The 18,201-nt window shown below is 30.9% G+C and overlaps 1 protein-coding gene across 1 annotated transcript in view; it reads left to right on the forward strand.

The window, feature by feature from the left end:
• The window catches only part of LOC106460925, an 80,058-nt gene extending 64,479 nt beyond the window's left edge, over positions 1-15,579 (forward strand). The window contains exons 20-25 of the mRNA XM_022390553.1: positions 2,695-2,819; positions 5,487-5,749; positions 8,216-8,285; positions 8,621-8,820; positions 9,865-9,986; positions 15,406-15,579. Of these exons, the coding sequence (XP_022246261.1) occupies positions 2,695-2,819; positions 5,487-5,749; positions 8,216-8,285; positions 8,621-8,820; positions 9,865-9,986; positions 15,406-15,555 (930 nt within the window). The 3' untranslated portion in view covers positions 15,556-15,579. The remainder of the gene's footprint in view (positions 1-2,694; positions 2,820-5,486; positions 5,750-8,215; positions 8,286-8,620; positions 8,821-9,864; positions 9,987-15,405) is intronic.
• Positions 15,580-18,201: the final 2,622 nt, after the last annotated feature.

Genomic DNA, 18,201 nt, shown 5'->3' on the forward strand with positions numbered 1-18,201 from the left:
TAAATGAAAAATAAATGTATCTTATCTACTTTTTTATGTTCATTCAGTTTGGTTATCACTGATTAGTATTCCAAAGTTATGTACCCACTGTCTTATAGAGTGTTGTGGTCTGAGTTTGTGGCAACTAGAATACTACGAAATGGTATATTTTGTCAGAGTTTTCATATTTACATGTGAAAACGAGGATAGCATGTATCAGAACAGATTCCACACAAGCATATCAACATAACTTCAAAGGCTAACATTTGTTGCAGTCATACCACAGGTAGCTATAAATTGTATACAATCAACAAACAAACTATATGTTTCAACAGTACCTGATATACTGTCAAAATAATAGTATGTTTCTTACAAGAAATGTCGTAGTGCTTATAAATACTTGTTTGTTAATTTACCACGTAGAAGCTTGTAGTTTTTTAATTAATTAGTCAAAAGTATAAAAAAAATAATTTAAAAATTAAAAATACTTGAAGCTTTCTATAGAGAACAAAAAAGCGACACCACATTATTTAAAAAAAATTACTACAGAACTTGTAACTACTGTAAATAATGGTAGCTTTCAAAATGTAACAGATATTAGGTTAGAAAATATTGATAATTAATATCCTGATAAAATTTACTTCAGTAAAAATTCCAAATAGCAGGTGGACAGTAAAAACAACTGAAACATCATGAGGATTCACTTTAGACATTTTTACATAACCTGCTGGCTTATAGGTAGTTTATTGATAGAACCATTTTATGAACTATATTGTCCAAGTGAAAAAGATTTTAATAATAACCATACAGAATCCAGTGCACTCATTACCAATTTGTAATTATTGTAGTGCTAACTGAAAGTTGTTTAAGCATTGATTGTTACTCAGTAAAAAACAGAATAAAAATCAAGTAAGTTTACAACATAAAATATTTAAATTATTATGTGATTTAACATGTTATGTGTTTGATTTTTGGTTGTTTCATTCATACCTCATTTTCCATAAATAGCTAGAAGTAGTAAGTAAAACAGAAAATATGGAGAAACATGATAATTAACTGTTAGCATATTGCTCAGTAAACAGAAGTTTAAATATTTTCTAAGATCCTAAAAACTGGAAGAATGAGAGACATTTGTAACATAACAGGATCTGTTACAGATAGAGGAATTCTAACCAATCCAAAAATGTTTGTGAATGGTCCAACTTAGAGAGTTAGAACCATGATTCAAGACATTATATTTTGTCATAAATAAGAAAGTAGATCTATTATGGAGAAAAAAGACAAATTGTGCTGTTTAGTTCTCACTGTAAATAAAAGTCCAGAGGTACAACTTTTGAGTGGATTGCTTATTTTTTATTTAACTTTATTTATGTTCCAACCACTTGTGTGGATATCATCAGGTAACTCTCGTCTATTGTCAGTTATCTGATGATGGCCACAAGAGTGATCGAAATGTTTAATAAAGTTATATAAAAAATAGAATAAACAATTCACTCATATGCTCTACCTCTTGACTTTTATTTAAAGTTTATAGTGGATTTCCTCTCCTCACAGCAATTAAATCTCATTGGTTGTAATGACTTGCCCTGTATCTATCTTGTGGTCTGCAATTAAAGATGCTCTGTGTGTGAACAGTCTTGTCTAGCTGTTAAAAATAGTCAACTTACAGTGAAATTACAGGATAAATATTACATTATACCCCCTTGATGTTTTGAAATTTATGTACAGCTGGCAACAACACTTAAATAGCCATCAAACAACTGAGAAATAAAGTATTATACATATAAAATTTGATTATGTATTTTAGGTATGTAATCAGTAATTATTAGTAACTTATTATTAAAATAAATTTCTAAATTGAAAAAATACTTTAACTTTTGATTTTGCAAAATATACTACAAAAAACAATTAGGTTAGGACTAAGCAAGTTAATAATACTCTAGATTCTAGTTACATTTTTCTCTATTTTTCACTAATTTTAGAAATGAATTAGAAAATATACTGTGACTTGCTTAAAATTGCAGTTCAGATCAACATTAGCTTTTGTTGATTTAACTAAGTCAACAATAGAGAATTTCATCAAATAGAGGTTTGTATGGTTTAAAGGGGATATTTTTTTTCTTTGCTCTACACTCACTTTTATAACCTCTTATACAATAAAAGTATTTGAGATTGTTTGAATTTCCAGTTGAATCTTTCATTTACTTATTCTTCATCCAGTAGTTTTGACAATTTTAATATATAATAAAACTTAGATAGAAGTTATAGCATAAAGGATTTGCACAACTTTAATTTAAATCATTACTTCTTTAGCATAAATTCTACTGGATGCAGTACATTTTGCTTGTTTGTTTTGTTGTTAAGTACAAAGTACATAATTGGTTGTCTGTGCTGTGCCTACTATGGGTATTGGAATAATGTTTTTAGTGTTATAAGCCTTCAGACTTACTGGTAAGCCACTGGGGGCAGTACATTTTGATAATAATCAGTAAATATACTTTAAAATCAGTCGAACTTGAAACCAGAGGTAAATATAGTTCCATAACTGGATCTCCATTGAAAATGGAATGATACATATTTATACTTCTTTTGGAGTGTATTTAAAAACCAGCTTATAAATATTTTGTCGCTTCGTAACAAATTTTATTCCTTGTAAAATTCCATCTAAATAATTCCTACTCCTAGAAAATGATATATTTTTAACTGATTTTATAGGAAAGTGTTGATCCAGACAGTTCCACTGAGGAACATGAAGCTGCTTTGAAGACAATCACCTATTTTGGTTGCAGTCTTTCCATATTTGGACTTGCCCTAACAATTCTCACATTCGTTGTTTTCAGGTAAATTTGAATGATTTTAAATGACTTTCTTTCTTTCAGATTAATTATATGATTTATTAATCTGTTTTTCGTATTTCATTTTTGTGCAATACAAAATAGTGTGTGTGAATAATGCACATCCAAATTTCCCATTCAGTCTTGATCTTTATTAGCTGAAACTTATCATATACATGTAATAAAACTGTTTTTATTGTTATTATATAGTTGCACTGCATATAAAGATTGTAATTAGCTGCATGTTCAAATGGAGGAGCATTTGTATCAAAATTGAATTGGAATGCCAATTTTATTATTGGGTAGTGCAAGCTAATATAATATAAGTCAAATTGAAATTTAGTAATAATTAAAAAATGTTTAGAGCAAATTGCATTACATTTTGACACATATTTTATTTAGTGTATTATAAAAAATAAAAACCAGAGCAATCTTTATAAAATTTATTTTTGGATGTGTGTGTTTTTCCTTTCCCACAAATGATCAGAACAAGAGCCTAATTACATACTTTTTATCTTTGTTAATCATTTATCCAAAAAATATGCACATATGAATTCATATATCACGTGCATTTCTAGTGAACTGAATAATGCTGAAGCCATTAGGGTTAAGATCAAAGAACCACAAACACAGATTTTTTTTATGCAATTAATGTTAACTTCTGATAAGAGCAAACTATGTACTTTGAACTAAACTAAAAATCAACTAGTAATCAGTATAGTTAATTAAATATATGCTTCTTATATTTCTACTTATATAGATTAGACTGCATTGTTTCATCAGTTGGACACTCTTGCTGTTAGCATTATTTTCAGACATAATCTCAATCGTACCTCACAAAGTTTAGCTGGCTTAAACGATTTAGGTTAATCCTAAATACATATGTTAAACTATTAATGCAAAACAATTTTTGTAATACAATTACAATAATAAACAATAAACCAAAGTAAAAAGTAATGCCATTCAATATACTAAGTAGTATAATAAATACTGTGAATGAAAGTAACAATACATAAACAATATAATACACCTTACATAGGGAACATAGAATCACTAGCTGTCTGCTTGAAGTACTGAAAATTTTTAATTCTCCCTTTTAAAAAACTTTTCAATCACTTATGTTGGAAACTCTACACATTAAACGTATTTAATTTCCAATAATTTTCTTCTGTGTAGAATGTTTTGTGATAAATATTTCTTTTCAGGATCCAAAAAGTCATTTTTTGTAACATAATTTGAATATGATATGCTACATACATTCTGTAATCAATTTCTCTACTATTTGAAGATATGATGCCTAAGTTATTTATTTAGTATATTCATTCACTTAAAAATGTGTTGTTTTTTTTATATATATTGTGAGGAATGCCTTCTAAATTTTCAACTGAATAATTTATTTAAAACATAATGTTTTTTTTGTAATTTTATATGTCAGGGCTTGAAACTGACTTTCTTTTTTAGAAGGTACTCAAGGGGAATTTGTGTAAAATATTAAATTTTAGACCTGTATTTGTGATAATAATTACATTTCCTAATATGAAATGGGAAAAGAACATATATATTAAATAAATAGATTACAAACTATTGATTACATTAATTGTTTATAGGGATATCCCATCTATTAGACAATATCCAAATACTGATGTCAATCTAGTCAGCCATTATGGAAAATCATAATAAAAAAAAAGTCAAATAAGGGTACGAAGCTGAGTGCTTATACCCACAACATCTCAGCTTCTACTGCCTTTCACTGTCTATAGTCATTTGACAACCAGGACTGATAAGGGTATTGCGATATATATATATATATTGTTACGTCTCCGCTTGTTAATTAACTTTCCGTAATTTCGTTCAGACAAAACTTTAGCAACACAAGTTCTTTACTTAATAAAACTGGTTTATTCTTTCCGAATACAACTTTACCGATACACTCAACTTCAACAATCGCGCTAAACAAACGTTATAACAACGAACGTCTCTCGTGCTCTCTGACTGCAGTTCAATTACTCACTATCCTCACACACACATTACATTCCGTTCCCGTCACATTGTCACCCTCTTTTATATACCAGTCTACCCTCTATCTAGTAAATACTAGAGCATTCGCCAAAGTACAGGATAGTTCTAGAAATTAGAGGGCGCCACACCAGTCACGTGACCTCGATGACGCAACAATATATAAACTGAAACACCACTTCAACATGCTGTTTTTTACTTATTATAATAAATTTTGGGAATTTTAGTGAGAAAAATGGGGTAGAACGATGTATGACAAGCTACTGGAAAAGGCTTATCAATTGTTTATCATAGTGTGATTTTAATAATTTTAACTGAACATTCATAATTATGCCTGGATTGTGCTTATTGATGGGCACTGACTAAACAAGAGAATGAACTGATTTTTAGCCATCTAGCCACTGCTAATTTTGATCCCTGTACATTTAGAAACCTTATGTTTGATTTTCATTAAACATCCAGTATGTATGTATATATACATATAATAACTTTTTTCTTTCCTCTTTTTTGTAAAATTTTTAATTCAATATAGAGCAGAAGAAGCATATGATCAATTAAAATTGCTAAGCTAATCATGTTTAATTAAAAATAGAATAATTTATATTTTACTAGTAAATTCATAGTAAACAATTCATTAATGAGAATCTATTTTTTCAGCAAATGGAGAAAGGGGATAGGTCACCAGACTTTGTGTAATTTAGCAGTAGCTTTGTTGGGGTCCCTGGTAATTTTTCTCATTGGTATAAATAAAAAGCATGGACAAGGTCTTTGTATGCTGTCTGCTGTGCTGTTACACTACTTCTTGATGGTTTCCTTTGGATGGATGTTGGTTGAAGCTGTCTTACAGTATCTACGATTTGTAAAGGTTGTGGGCACATACATCCCCAGATTTATGTGCAAAGCTATGATATGTGCTTGGGGTATGTACATTTTTTATTTTAAACATGTAGTTTATCATCTTAAGTTGTGCTTTCTTCTTCCTTATGCTTTTCATAGTTTTTTTCTTACAGTTTTGTAAATTGCTGATGGTTTGATATTCAGTGTTTGTATTTAAAGTTTATATTGAACTAAATGGTTCAATAGCAATGTTATGATTTTTATTTAAATAAGTTCACTAATAGCTAATATAATTACATTTACAGCTGCACAAATTTTGCTAATTTAGGTGCTTCCAAGACTGATATTATAATTTATTGAGCCTTTTGTCTTTAATTTATATTCAGTATAAGACTAGCTTGTTGAAAATTTTAAGTATTTCAATCTGTTTTATAATTTCATATAAACTGATATTTTCAATAGTTATTACTATTTTTTCTGGGGGTGGGAGGAATGTACATCAACTGGTGTTTTAATACACATAATTATCAGCACGAGAGTTGAATGCATATAATATATTATGTATGATGTTCTAGTACAGCTGTACCTTAGTATTACTTATAAATAATAATACCATGTAAAAAGTATTTTTAAGTACACTACTGTATTTCTAAATATATTTTGAACTATAATATTTAGCACATTTTCAATTAAGTCTTCTCCATAATTTCATGACATCACATATTTTCCCATATTTCCATAGTTACTGAAAGACTCTTCCACATTTTATCTGCTTCCATCTGGACATTAAGACACTTTCTGAGATAATCTTCATCAATGGTCTTACTGTCTCTTTCCTTTTTCTTAATCTTTCTTTGAGTGCAATAATTATGAAAGTATAACACCATTTTTGGTTTGACTTTCGTGTTATACTTTGTTACCCTATTAGCTTCTGGCCATTTCTATCCAGTTTGTTTTATTCTTAATATGACAGAGTCCTTTAATTTCTCTGGCTGATTTTATTAACATTGACTTTTGTTCCTTCTGCTGGTTATAGAATGAGTTATACTGCACCTAGCAGTTTTTTTTTTTGTCTTCGTAGGAATCAGTAACAAGTGTTCAAGTAGTAATAGAACTTATGCTAATATTCTTGCCTTCTGATTCAGGGTTTTAAGTATCTATGATATGACTCTTACTTTCTTGCTTTACATAATTGTGTAATAAACAGCAAGTCAGCACAGCATATGTAGTATTTTCTTAATATGACTCTAAATAGTTATTAATACTACCACATTATAAAGCATAATACTCTCTATGCACATAAATTTTACTTATTTTTCCTTCTCAGAAATGTGTGTGATTGCCCTCTGAGATAAAATACAATTTTCAAGATTTCTGGTAATCTACCTATTTTAAACAATCTATTTATGAATTTAGTACAGTGAAATTGAACTAAGTTTAGTATCAGGTTTTCTTAAGGTGTTGGAGTTTGGGATTCCTTACACCCTAACAGTACCCTGAATGTAGGGTATCAGAGAAATAAACAGTATAAATGAATATTCTGTGGCACAGCTTACTCATTTTTTATTTCACATTCATTTGTTCCTTAGTTACAGTGCAAGTACCTATATTAGCCATAGTTGTAAGTTTGACATTATCTAACCAAAAGGTGAAAGTTTTATTCTGGCATAAAGATATAAAATGTCCATCAATTTGTTAATATCACTAGTTAAATACAAAGATACAATATATTTATAAATAATTTCATATGATTTTGTTTTACATAATAATTAATTTAAGCTTTATAAATAGATGAGATTTCCTCAATTAATACACCAACCACTTTAGGAGAATTTAAAATTCAAAAACAGCTCAAATGGGATAGAAAAAATATAAGATTTAAAAACAGTGTTTCTCCACTGTTAATGTGACATCATTTTTAGGAGAAAATGTAAAAGTAAAATATTTCTATAGTACACTAGAAATTTCTAAAATATTGTTGCTCACTCAGGGCCAGCACCAGACTATTTTGCACCCTAGGCAAGGCCAGCTACTTGCACCCCCCCAAAAAAAAATTGCCAACTTCGATTTTTAAGAACAGATGGTCAGTACTGCGCCCCTCTGAGGTCTACGCCCTAGGCGGCTGCCTAGTTGTCCTAATGTTAGTGCCGGCCCTGTTCTCACTAAATAATTGTAAACATACTGGTCACTTGTTTGTAGATTTAGTTAAAGCTTGGAAGTGGAAAACCTTGCGCTATTGTGGCAATTCACAAGAATCACATTTTTGTTGTCCTTTTGGGGGGGGGGGGGATTGATGACTTTGCTAGCTTTAATACCCACAAAGAGCAAGTTGTTTTCAAATTTCTGGTATTTTTTGAATTAATAATGCAAACATGTGTATTACAACTTTTTAAAAAAACTGATTTTTCTATTTGAAAAAGTAAATGATATGGAAGAGCTTTGTTATCTCTAATTCATTATACATGTATACTAAAATATTTAAGATGTTTGTTTTGTTACTTAAAAGAAACCCACAGTTTTAACTCTCTTTTTTTTTCTTATATTTCTAGGTACGCCTTTGCTGATTGTCTGTTTAGTTTTAATCATCGATCATAAACAGTATTACTATGGTAAAAACATGTAAGCAAAGTATTATTAAATAATTATACATTTGTATTGTAACTATAGTATGAAAGTTTTTATAATTTGTTTTAATGACAAATATGATACATTTCCATTTTTTTATGTTACAAGGAAAATATTAACATTCAAGATATAATTGTACATATTTTCTTTTGTAGTTTTCAAAGATTTCAAAAACCCACAATATGAATCTAAAAGTTCGAGCTGTACATTTAAGTACATTTTCATTAGAATGTCTCTACTCTTAAAAGTTGGTAATTTATTTTTTTTCATAAATTGAAATGATTGAAATTGTAACAATTAGGTATTTAAAAAGATTTTGTTTATTACAGGTGTTGGTTGGCTCCCTATGGTTTCTATATAGCTTTTCTTGCTCCTGTTGGGATTGTTGTAGTTGTCAGTTTGGTTGTGTTCAACACAGTTATCTACAGTATCTTCTGTGGACAACAGATAGGACTGAGAACCAACCAGTCTGAAAGAAAAATTGCCATAGCTAAATTACGTGCTGCCTTGTGTATCCTTATCTTACTTGGTATGTTGTTTTTTATTATTATTAGACCTTTTTAGTCAGCTTAAAACTTGTTGTAATTTAAGGATAACCAAACACAGAGTTACCTAATTTCTGGAAGAACTAGAAATTTGAGGACTTAGTATGGGAGGAACAGGTGTAATGATTTGTAGTGTCAGAACAAAAAAAGACAAGTTGGTGTGAAGCTGAACCAAAGATAAATATTTTATTTATAGAAAAACAGAACAATTACATTAAAAATTCCAAAGCTGCATTCATAATTCACTTTCTCAACATTACATTGTTTTCATAATAATTTTGTAAATATTTTAAATTTTAGTAGAAAATGAAAAGTTTCCAAAGATACCACCAAAAACATTTTTTTTTACCTGAACATCCTATCCCAAATGTATTCAGTGGAGATAACCAGTTAACTATTTTAATAAAAAAAAAGTAACTCGGAATGGGTACACAAAATTTATTTGAAAGTAAATCAACATTTTAGAATAAGCCTTCTGTGTCAGACAAACAACCAAATAACTTATAAAACTTTTTAAAAACCATAAAATACAGGAGTAAGTAACACTAATACCAGTCAAGAGAAATTTAAAAAACTCAGGAAAAAAATTCTCCAATCTACAGTAATTTAAAAGGATCCTAGTTTACAAACAAATTTCTAAAAATGTCTGACCTATGAATATAATGCTGGGTTGTAGATCAGAAGTCCAAGGTTCTAGTCACAGTATGATGCTGAGCATGCTCTGCACTTTTAGCTGTAATACATTTTTCAGCTGTGGTAGTCAGTCCTGCTACTTGCTTAAAAATAGCTGTGTTGGTAATTTTTGTTGTTGACTTATTGTCCTCTCATAAGTCCTAAATTATAAATGGCTATGCCTAAACCTTAAGCTGTTTACTCCATATGTAAATTGAAATTATTCTTCCCAAGTACTCTTTAACTACTTGATTTTTACATTGATTTAATTCAAGTAAATTAAATCACGAGTCTTAGAAATAACTGTTTTCAAGTAAAATAGATGAAGAATTTATTGTGAACGTTTTGCCTTTCAGGTGCAACATGGGTGTTTGGATTCCTTTCTGTTATGAGTAAATCACGTGAAACTATTTTAGTATTCCAGTACCTTTTCACCTTGACCACAACTATCCAAGGCTTTTTCATCTTCTTTTTCCATGTAAGCTTTGAAAAATATTCGTTTTTTTATATATACATACAGCAAATATTTTAAACTGTAATTTTTTTTTATTATTTATATTCTACAAGGGCTTATTGATATTATAAACTTATGGCATGTAACAGAGAAAAATGTAAGTTTGATAAAAGATATCTGGACAAGTGATCTGATAAAAATTAATTATTTCTATAAGAGACATATGTATGTATGTTTGTGTCTATATATATATAGCCACACACATACATATACAGAGGTTGAGTACCTTATGCTAAAATGATTTTTGAGCCTATGTTGTTACAATCCATATCTAATCTTGTTCTGTCTTATGACTCTGCTTCTTGATGATAGTCTTTTTCAACAGTCTGATCATACAAACATCCATAGGCACTGTGTCCAGATTATGCCTTTGCTATATCTGGTACAGCACTCCCTTACGATCCTCCATTTTGTAAGTCCCTTTCCTATTTGTCTTGTGCTCTACTTTCTCCTGGGCAATGTCCAAACGTTTCTGCAGTGAAGAATCTTTCTTCTGTGCATCCTTCAGTTTCCGTAAACCTACCTTTGGGATGTCACCTTTGAGACTTGCAGGGGTTTGATGTCTTGCTTGCTTTTCTTTTCTTGACCTCTGGTGGTGACTGCAGATGCTTGATCAATCTTTTTTCTGTCTAGTTCCTCCAAATTTATACTACCTGGTATGTTTCCAATCATAAAGTCATATATTGGTGCCTTTATACACGTGACCTCAAGGTCTCCTATTTGATACGGAGTATCCACCTTTATTTTTTGATATGGGTAACTTCCTCACTGTCCCATCAATTAGCACACAGAGATGTACTTTGCCTGTCCTCTGGTGATCAGATAATAGACTGGTTCTCACTGCTACACTACTGCACCCAGCGTCTTGTAGAACCTTCACTTTCTTGACATCAACATATCCTTCAATTACCGGTATGTTGTAATTTGGTACCATCTCTTTTTGTTTGTCACACTCTCCAAGCACAACTGGCACTGTTTATCCATTTGCTAATTTGAGCCAAACATTAGTTGTGCATTGATCGATTATTGAATTGGTACTTCCTTCTTGTGGTGAATCTGACGTTTTTTCTTGATTCTGTTTCTTCTGGCAGTAGCATCCATGGTGCCTGTTATTCTTTTCTTGTTTCTTATCAGTACTATCCCTGTAAATAGCCCCAGTTGCTATATGTTGAAACTTATGCTGTTGCTTGCTGGTAATGGACTTGCACTCCTTTGCATTGTGTCTCATTTTATAATAAACTTAGCATCTCTTCTCCCTTCTGTCTGTTAACCTCCTATCACCTTTGGTAGACTCTTGCTTTTGGTCAGTCATGACTGTTTTCAAATTTAACTGGATATTTTTGGACTTACTAGTTATACTCCCTCCCTGGGCTTCCATATACTGTTGTGCCAACTTGATCATTTTATCCATGTCTATTGGTGCTCTCTCCTTTAGGAACAGTGACATGTCAGCTGAGCAAATGATCATGAACTGTTCATGTATTAGTAGATCTGCCAGTCCCTCAAAACTATTTTTATACTTGGAAATGTCAGTGAAGTATCGCTGTGGATGTGCCACAAACTGAAATACAGTTTCTCCAGTGTCAGGTTTGACTTCTCTGAATTTCTGGCAAAAACCTTCCTCGGTAAGTTCATAGCATTCCAGCAAGTCCATTTTTAACTTGTCATAGTCCATGGCATCTTCTGACGTTGTGCCAGCATACACTTGTAGGCCTTTTCCTGTGGGAAGTGGGCTGAGACAGACTGCCCAGTTGCCTTTGTCCCAGTTCTGACTTTCAACAAGTTTTTCAAATCTCTCTAGGAAAGCATCCATGTCATCTTTCTGTTGATCACATTTGAGTTGGTTGGCCCTGACTGTTGTCATTCTTGGGTTCTTCTTCCTTCAGTTGGGTGAGCTTTGCAATTTCAATTTATAATCTTATTCTCTCTATTCGCAGTCTCTCCACTCTTTCTCTCTGTTTCTCTTTTCCTTCTTTCTCAATTTGCACTCTTATTCTCTCTCTATATATATATTTCCAGTCTTTCCTCTCTCTCTCTCCTTTTCTCCTTTAAGTCTTTCTTCCTCTCTTCTCCCTCCCTCCTTCTCTTTCTTCTGTTACTGCTATTCTCACTCTACTTCTTTTTGTTTAAAAAAACTCTCATAGTTCACTATCTTTTAACTCAAGACTCTCTCCTCTTTCTATCCATCTATCAAAATTTGACATGGTTACACAGTATGTTTGTAATCTCCACATTATTTGTGCTACTACTATAGTTGTGCATATATAGACCTACTTATTTCCACTGTTATTCACATTTTCTTCTACTGCCATTTACCACCGTATAATCCTCTCTGTGTCTCGTCAAATGTCAGAAACTTACTTTTTTAGTAGTATATATAGTATTGTAAATATATGGGTGAGTTGGGCTAAGGTTTCTTCTACAATAGGTGTCTGTGACTTGTTGATGATGAATTAGACAATAAATGAACAGAACGCACTCCAATTGTTTTTAAAATAATATATGTATTTGAAACAAGTTAAACCTATGTACAAAATTCTTTACACTATGGAGATCATAGTTATATCTTAAACACTATATAGTTCTCTTCTTCTTGTCAAAAGTCCACTTAGGCCAATTCAATTGCTTTAGAATTCAGTTGACAAGCCAAACTATTTTTCTCTATTTTTATTGCAATAGAATCCATGTATAATTCACTTACATTGTTGTGTGAGTTACAGAAGTTGTATCCTGAACTTAGAGTAATTGTCTGCTTTTTGTACTTCCAATAATCGTCTACCTTTTGTCAAAGTCCGCACAGGCAGGTTCAATTAGTTTAGAACACCGTTTGACGAGACAAATTATTCTCCTTATCTCTTTCAAAACTGTTAATCTCACTCTGACATATCAACTGTTATGCCATTCACTCCCATGATAATTAACTTATCCATTTTTTTAACTTTTCACTGACCAAACTTCTCTTTCATGTGACTTTGCTTTTACTCTATTTTTGCTTGTCTGGTTGCAGCTATTTATACATCTATCACTTAGGGCATTTAGAAATCTCCATAGCCTCAACATCAATGAATGTCAATTACAATGAATAAGTAAATGAATAATACTATGTACACTAAAAAGTCTTTTATGTCTGACACTTATTTAAAGGTTAATAATGCAGTTTACATCAGTTCATTAGCAATTTCTGGCATAAAAGGAAATGAAACAAACCTTTGTTGTACGTTTTTGATAGGGGAAAGGCTAGAGATAACATTATAATTTTTTACAGTTTTAAAGTTTATTAAAACCTCAATCTGTGAGGTTGATGCTGAAATCTCTAGATAGTGTTACATTTGTAAGCCTTCTTTGTGGGCATGGTTTATATAGGTGAAGTAACAAGATATTTTTTGTGACAGGTGGTGATTAGTTCTTATGTGTAGCAGCATGATGATGACATTGGGTTTCTTGTATAAACTGGTAGTCACTTTATTGTCTTCTCTTTTTACATTAACATCTGAAAAGGGGAGACATCTGTTAGAGTCTACTTCATATGTGAAAATTATGACATTAGGTCTCAAGGTGTTTATGAATTCAATGAAATTAGGCAAATTATCTTTCTTATGATGCCATATACTAAGAATGTATTTTAACCAAATTTTAGGTTTCTAGGTGTATGTGTGTGAATTTATCCCCAAATAGTTCTTCTTCTAGAACAGACATGTAGAGATCACTAAGTAGAGAGGAAAGGAGGGATCCCATTTCTAGTACATTATTTTGTTTATAAAACTGACCTTCATAGAAAAAATAAGTGTTGTTTATGCAATATTTTGTGAGGTTAATAATGTTTTCTGTTTTAGGATTGTCTTTTTCTCCCTTATCACACTTTTAACATCAGCTCACCAGTGCTGGATTTCTTGTTTAGTTCAGGTGCTAAGTTCTTTATGGCTAATGTTTCTTTTAATCTTAGCCACTGCTCATTTTTCAGCCTTTCCAATAATTTGGAACTGTTTAATTTCTACATTTACATTCACACATTTTTCTTCGTGCCAGAAAATGTTTGAGAATTCTGCATACCTTGACACACTATGTTCATTAACTCGATCACTAAGCCTCCTCACAGTCGACCCTATATACATACTATTACAAACAGAGCACTGATATCTCTAGATAACATGTGATTGGTCTGCTTTGCATATTCTGTCTTTGAATATAAAATACTTCCTTATTCTGTATACTGGTTTAAATACCACACGTAATTCAACTTGTGGGTACACATTACAAAGGAAGTTCTTTATTTTTTTCCTGATTTTCAAAGCATGTGTTCCAGTAAATGGTAGTGTCATATACACAATCTTCCTTAGCAGTGGTCGGTTTGTTGATATAATCATTGATGACTTGTGTTAAAACTTTTATTGTTGTATTATAGTTTTTCTCTTACACAATGTGAGGCCTGTTTGACAAGTATTGAGGTAAAGAGAGACTTTATGTTGAAAGACACTAAAATATCTTCTTGGTTTAAATGAAAGTTTTTGATTTTATCTACAAAGTCTAGAGAGTTGTGAGAGAATAGGGGTTAGTTTAAAGTAAAGGGTTTAATCTTTTGATTAAAAAACTTTGCAACATTTTGTACCAGAGAGCCTATAATATCCAGTAGATCTGTGTTTGATGGCAATCTCTTTGGATATGATTGTTTTGTCCAATCTGAAATGGGGAAATGTCATTGTTTCTGCACATTTTACTTGTAGTTGGTCTGCTTGTAATAGTTAAAAGAGTCATAAATGTTTAGTTGTATTGCAACTTTGAACAGTGCCACATCTACTACAGTGATAGATTTCAGTGAGAAAGGATGTATGTTTTCAGCTAATAATGTATCATGCCATACTTCCTGCTGTGTCCAACAGTGATATGAGACAAATAACATCCAGAACCTGCTTCAGCCAGATGAGGCTCAAACCTTAATTTCCAGCATACTAAGAGATGTTTTGATATTCTGTGTGAAGGACAAACCCTTTGTCTTACTACATATGGAATGATGGTCTATTCCACCACTTATACCCAACAGTGGGTAGAAATTATGAAAATACAATGCATGCTGTGATTACCATCAAATGTGGGCCTACTTCATATTAAAATGAGGCCCAAGTGATAAAAAAGGGTAATTCCCCCATTTCTCAAACAGTGCAGTCCCGGTACTTTTAGTAATATGGTATACATGGGTATTCATCAACTCGTATATAAAACAGTATAGTTCTATAAAACAGGCATCCATGACTGGTTTCCAAATAGTCCTCATCTTAACATGTGTAATTGTTCCTTCACACTGGTTTTCTTTTTATTTGTAATTTCAAAGTAGTTGCTTAATTATTAAATGATAAATTCAATTCATACTGTCTTATAATGTTTATAGGTTTTTCAAGAAAAGTCAGCAAGAGAGCTTTGGAATCACTTACTTAGACGAAAATTCCATACTTCAACTACAAGCACAAATACTTTCAACCTTTCAAAAACTGATGCTAAATATAAGTTAAATGTCACCAATACTTCTTCATATGAATAAATCTTGTATTTAAATCTCTTTAAACTGTTATGGTTTTTTTGACAGCATAAAAACCAGATGTACTAATAAATGTAAGCAATAATTATTATCACATACAACATACAGAGCACTATATTACAACTAAAATTTGTTAATTGTACTATCTCTTGATGTACATGTAAATATTTCTTTGTTTCTTTTCAAAAAAATGAAAATATACACAAGTATTTACATTATTGTATGCTTTTGATGTTATGATGTTGTTTTTAACAGTTTATTTTCAGTTGGTGCTGTTTGCTCAAATATTCTTTGTTTTATCATGCAGTTATGACTAATAAGGTATTTGTCTCAACTTTGTGAATGGAAAAAAAATATATTTTTTGTTTTTGTTGCAATCATGCTAGAACTTATTAAACTTTTTTCAATATGTTAAAAAGGACAAAAATGTGCGACTTTAGGGGTTGGGAAGCATTTCATCTTTACCAAATGCTTAATCCTGGAATTGGGACTTTTATCAGATTTTCAAAAATAGCTTGATAAAATTAATTCTTAAGGTGTGGTTGATAATTTATCATTTATTCAAACTTTTTTTATAATTATCTATGTTTACAAAATAATTTTGGAAATACAAATTTCAAATTTGAAGTGGCATAATTTATCTATATCAAAAAATAAAAAAATTATATATCTCTACATGTATTGATTTAATGAACTACTTGTAGCTCTCAACACAACAAATTCTCTTGTTTATTGTGGGTAAAAGAAAAGTGAGTCACTTACATTAACAACTGGTTTTTTATATTGAGATGGGTATTTCCCATAACATTTCAGTTTTCCTCGTTACCTCTCACTTATTGGTATGAAAACGTGGCTGCTGTTAGTCTAGAAATGACTGAAGATTTAAGTATATGAGAATAAAGTCACTTTAGTAATTACCAATGACCACAACCAACATTTTTGTAAATCAAACAATATTTTATCTGTTTAACATTTGCTTTATGTGTATATATAATTTTTAGCATTCTGTAGAATAATAATCAAGAAATCATTTGAAGAATAGCCTCGATCAAGCTAAAAAAAACAACTAAGGTTAAGAGACAATTTTGGATAAGAAAATGGACAATTTATAATTACTGGTAAATAAACCCCAGAGTAAAACATTTGTAGTCTAGATTTGAGAAATGTTTTATAAAAAGAATATTTTTCGAAACATGTTAAGGAATTTTAATATCCACAGAGATTAGACTTCTGTGCTCACAGAGGTTTATTTTACTTTACACAGAATACACACAGCAGATCTTATTTTTACCCTCTTTCACTTTTGAATAGGGGATTAAAAGCTTTTAAATGTTTTTGAGATTTAGTCATACTTTAACATATAAATACATTATATGTATCATAATAAGCACTTTTATTTTTTTCTCAAAAATTTCAAACACGTATTAACACCATAATATTTATAAGAACTGTATGCCTCTTTGCCAAAAACTCTCCCCATGTTATTGCAATTTCTGTATAATATAGTATAGGTAATTTCTAATTATGTGTATCTGTGTTCACTTAATTTTTGAGCTCCTCCCACTGTTTTTGACAAAGTGTATGCTTTGGAATAGTGCAGAATATCAACAAAAACAAAGTCAAAAGTTAGGAGAGGACTTTAAAGAATGGAAGATGAAATGGTTTTGGTGGACTCTCATCAAGAGGGTTATGGGGACTCTCATGTTCGACTGAACTAATATACTTGAAAACTGATGCCATTCAAAACAATAAACTATATTCAGATTTTAGAAAGGAAATTTTCAGATTGGAGCTCCATAATGGGTTCAAATAGGTTTGGGTCCTCTGGGGACTGAATGACACAGATTGACATGAAAATTAGCCTAGACGTGTGAGTGATTGTTTGGATTAAGTATCCATTTTAGATTTTCAAAATGTTTATATTGAGGTCCTAAAAGGAAGATATTGAGTTGGGAATTTCCAGGATTTTCTGCAGGGATTAAGTTGAAAAGTGACACATAAATGGTGGTTGAAAACAAGATATGCAAAGGTTCTTGTGTAGTTGTTTGCTCTGAATTTTCACAAGTAATTTACTAGTTGTTTATAAGGTCCAAAACATTAGAATCCTATAAGGTAACACAATAATATTCTGTCAGAACACTCAGTTTCTTTAAATTTGTTAGCCATGCAGAAGTAACGTACTAGTCGAAAAGTCTATTGTCTTAATATACCCTTAGAATTTCTCATTTTTTATTGCAATTTTGTAATTAGTAAAAAGACTGTTTAGCAAGTATATGTTTTTACGTCATAATTTGTAATAGCAAGTCAAACTTAATTTGTACTTAGTATTAAAGAGTATTTATAAGATTTCATGGAAGTCTGAAAGTGGTACAAAATAATTAAATTTTGGCAAGGTAGGAGTCAATCTTCAGCTAAGACAGTTTCATGTTTCCAACAGGGTGGTTGGCTTTTTTTAATCATTTTAATTTAGTTTAGAGTATATACAGCCGAGATGGACCAATAGGTCCCTTGTTGTCCCAAAACATTATTTTATGTTATGTTAAAAAGTTTATTTAAAAATCCCAAAAACCTTTATAGAATTGAAAGATTGCACAATTTTAGCACAATATGTCTGACCAAAAACCAATTTAGTTCCAATTTAAAAATTTT

The sequence above is a fragment of the Limulus polyphemus genome, unplaced genomic scaffold (genome assembly GCF_000517525.1).
Source record: "Limulus polyphemus unplaced genomic scaffold, Limulus_polyphemus-2.1.2 Scaffold1, whole genome shotgun sequence".
NCBI classification, from domain to species: Eukaryota; Metazoa; Arthropoda; class Merostomata; order Xiphosura; family Limulidae; genus Limulus; species Limulus polyphemus.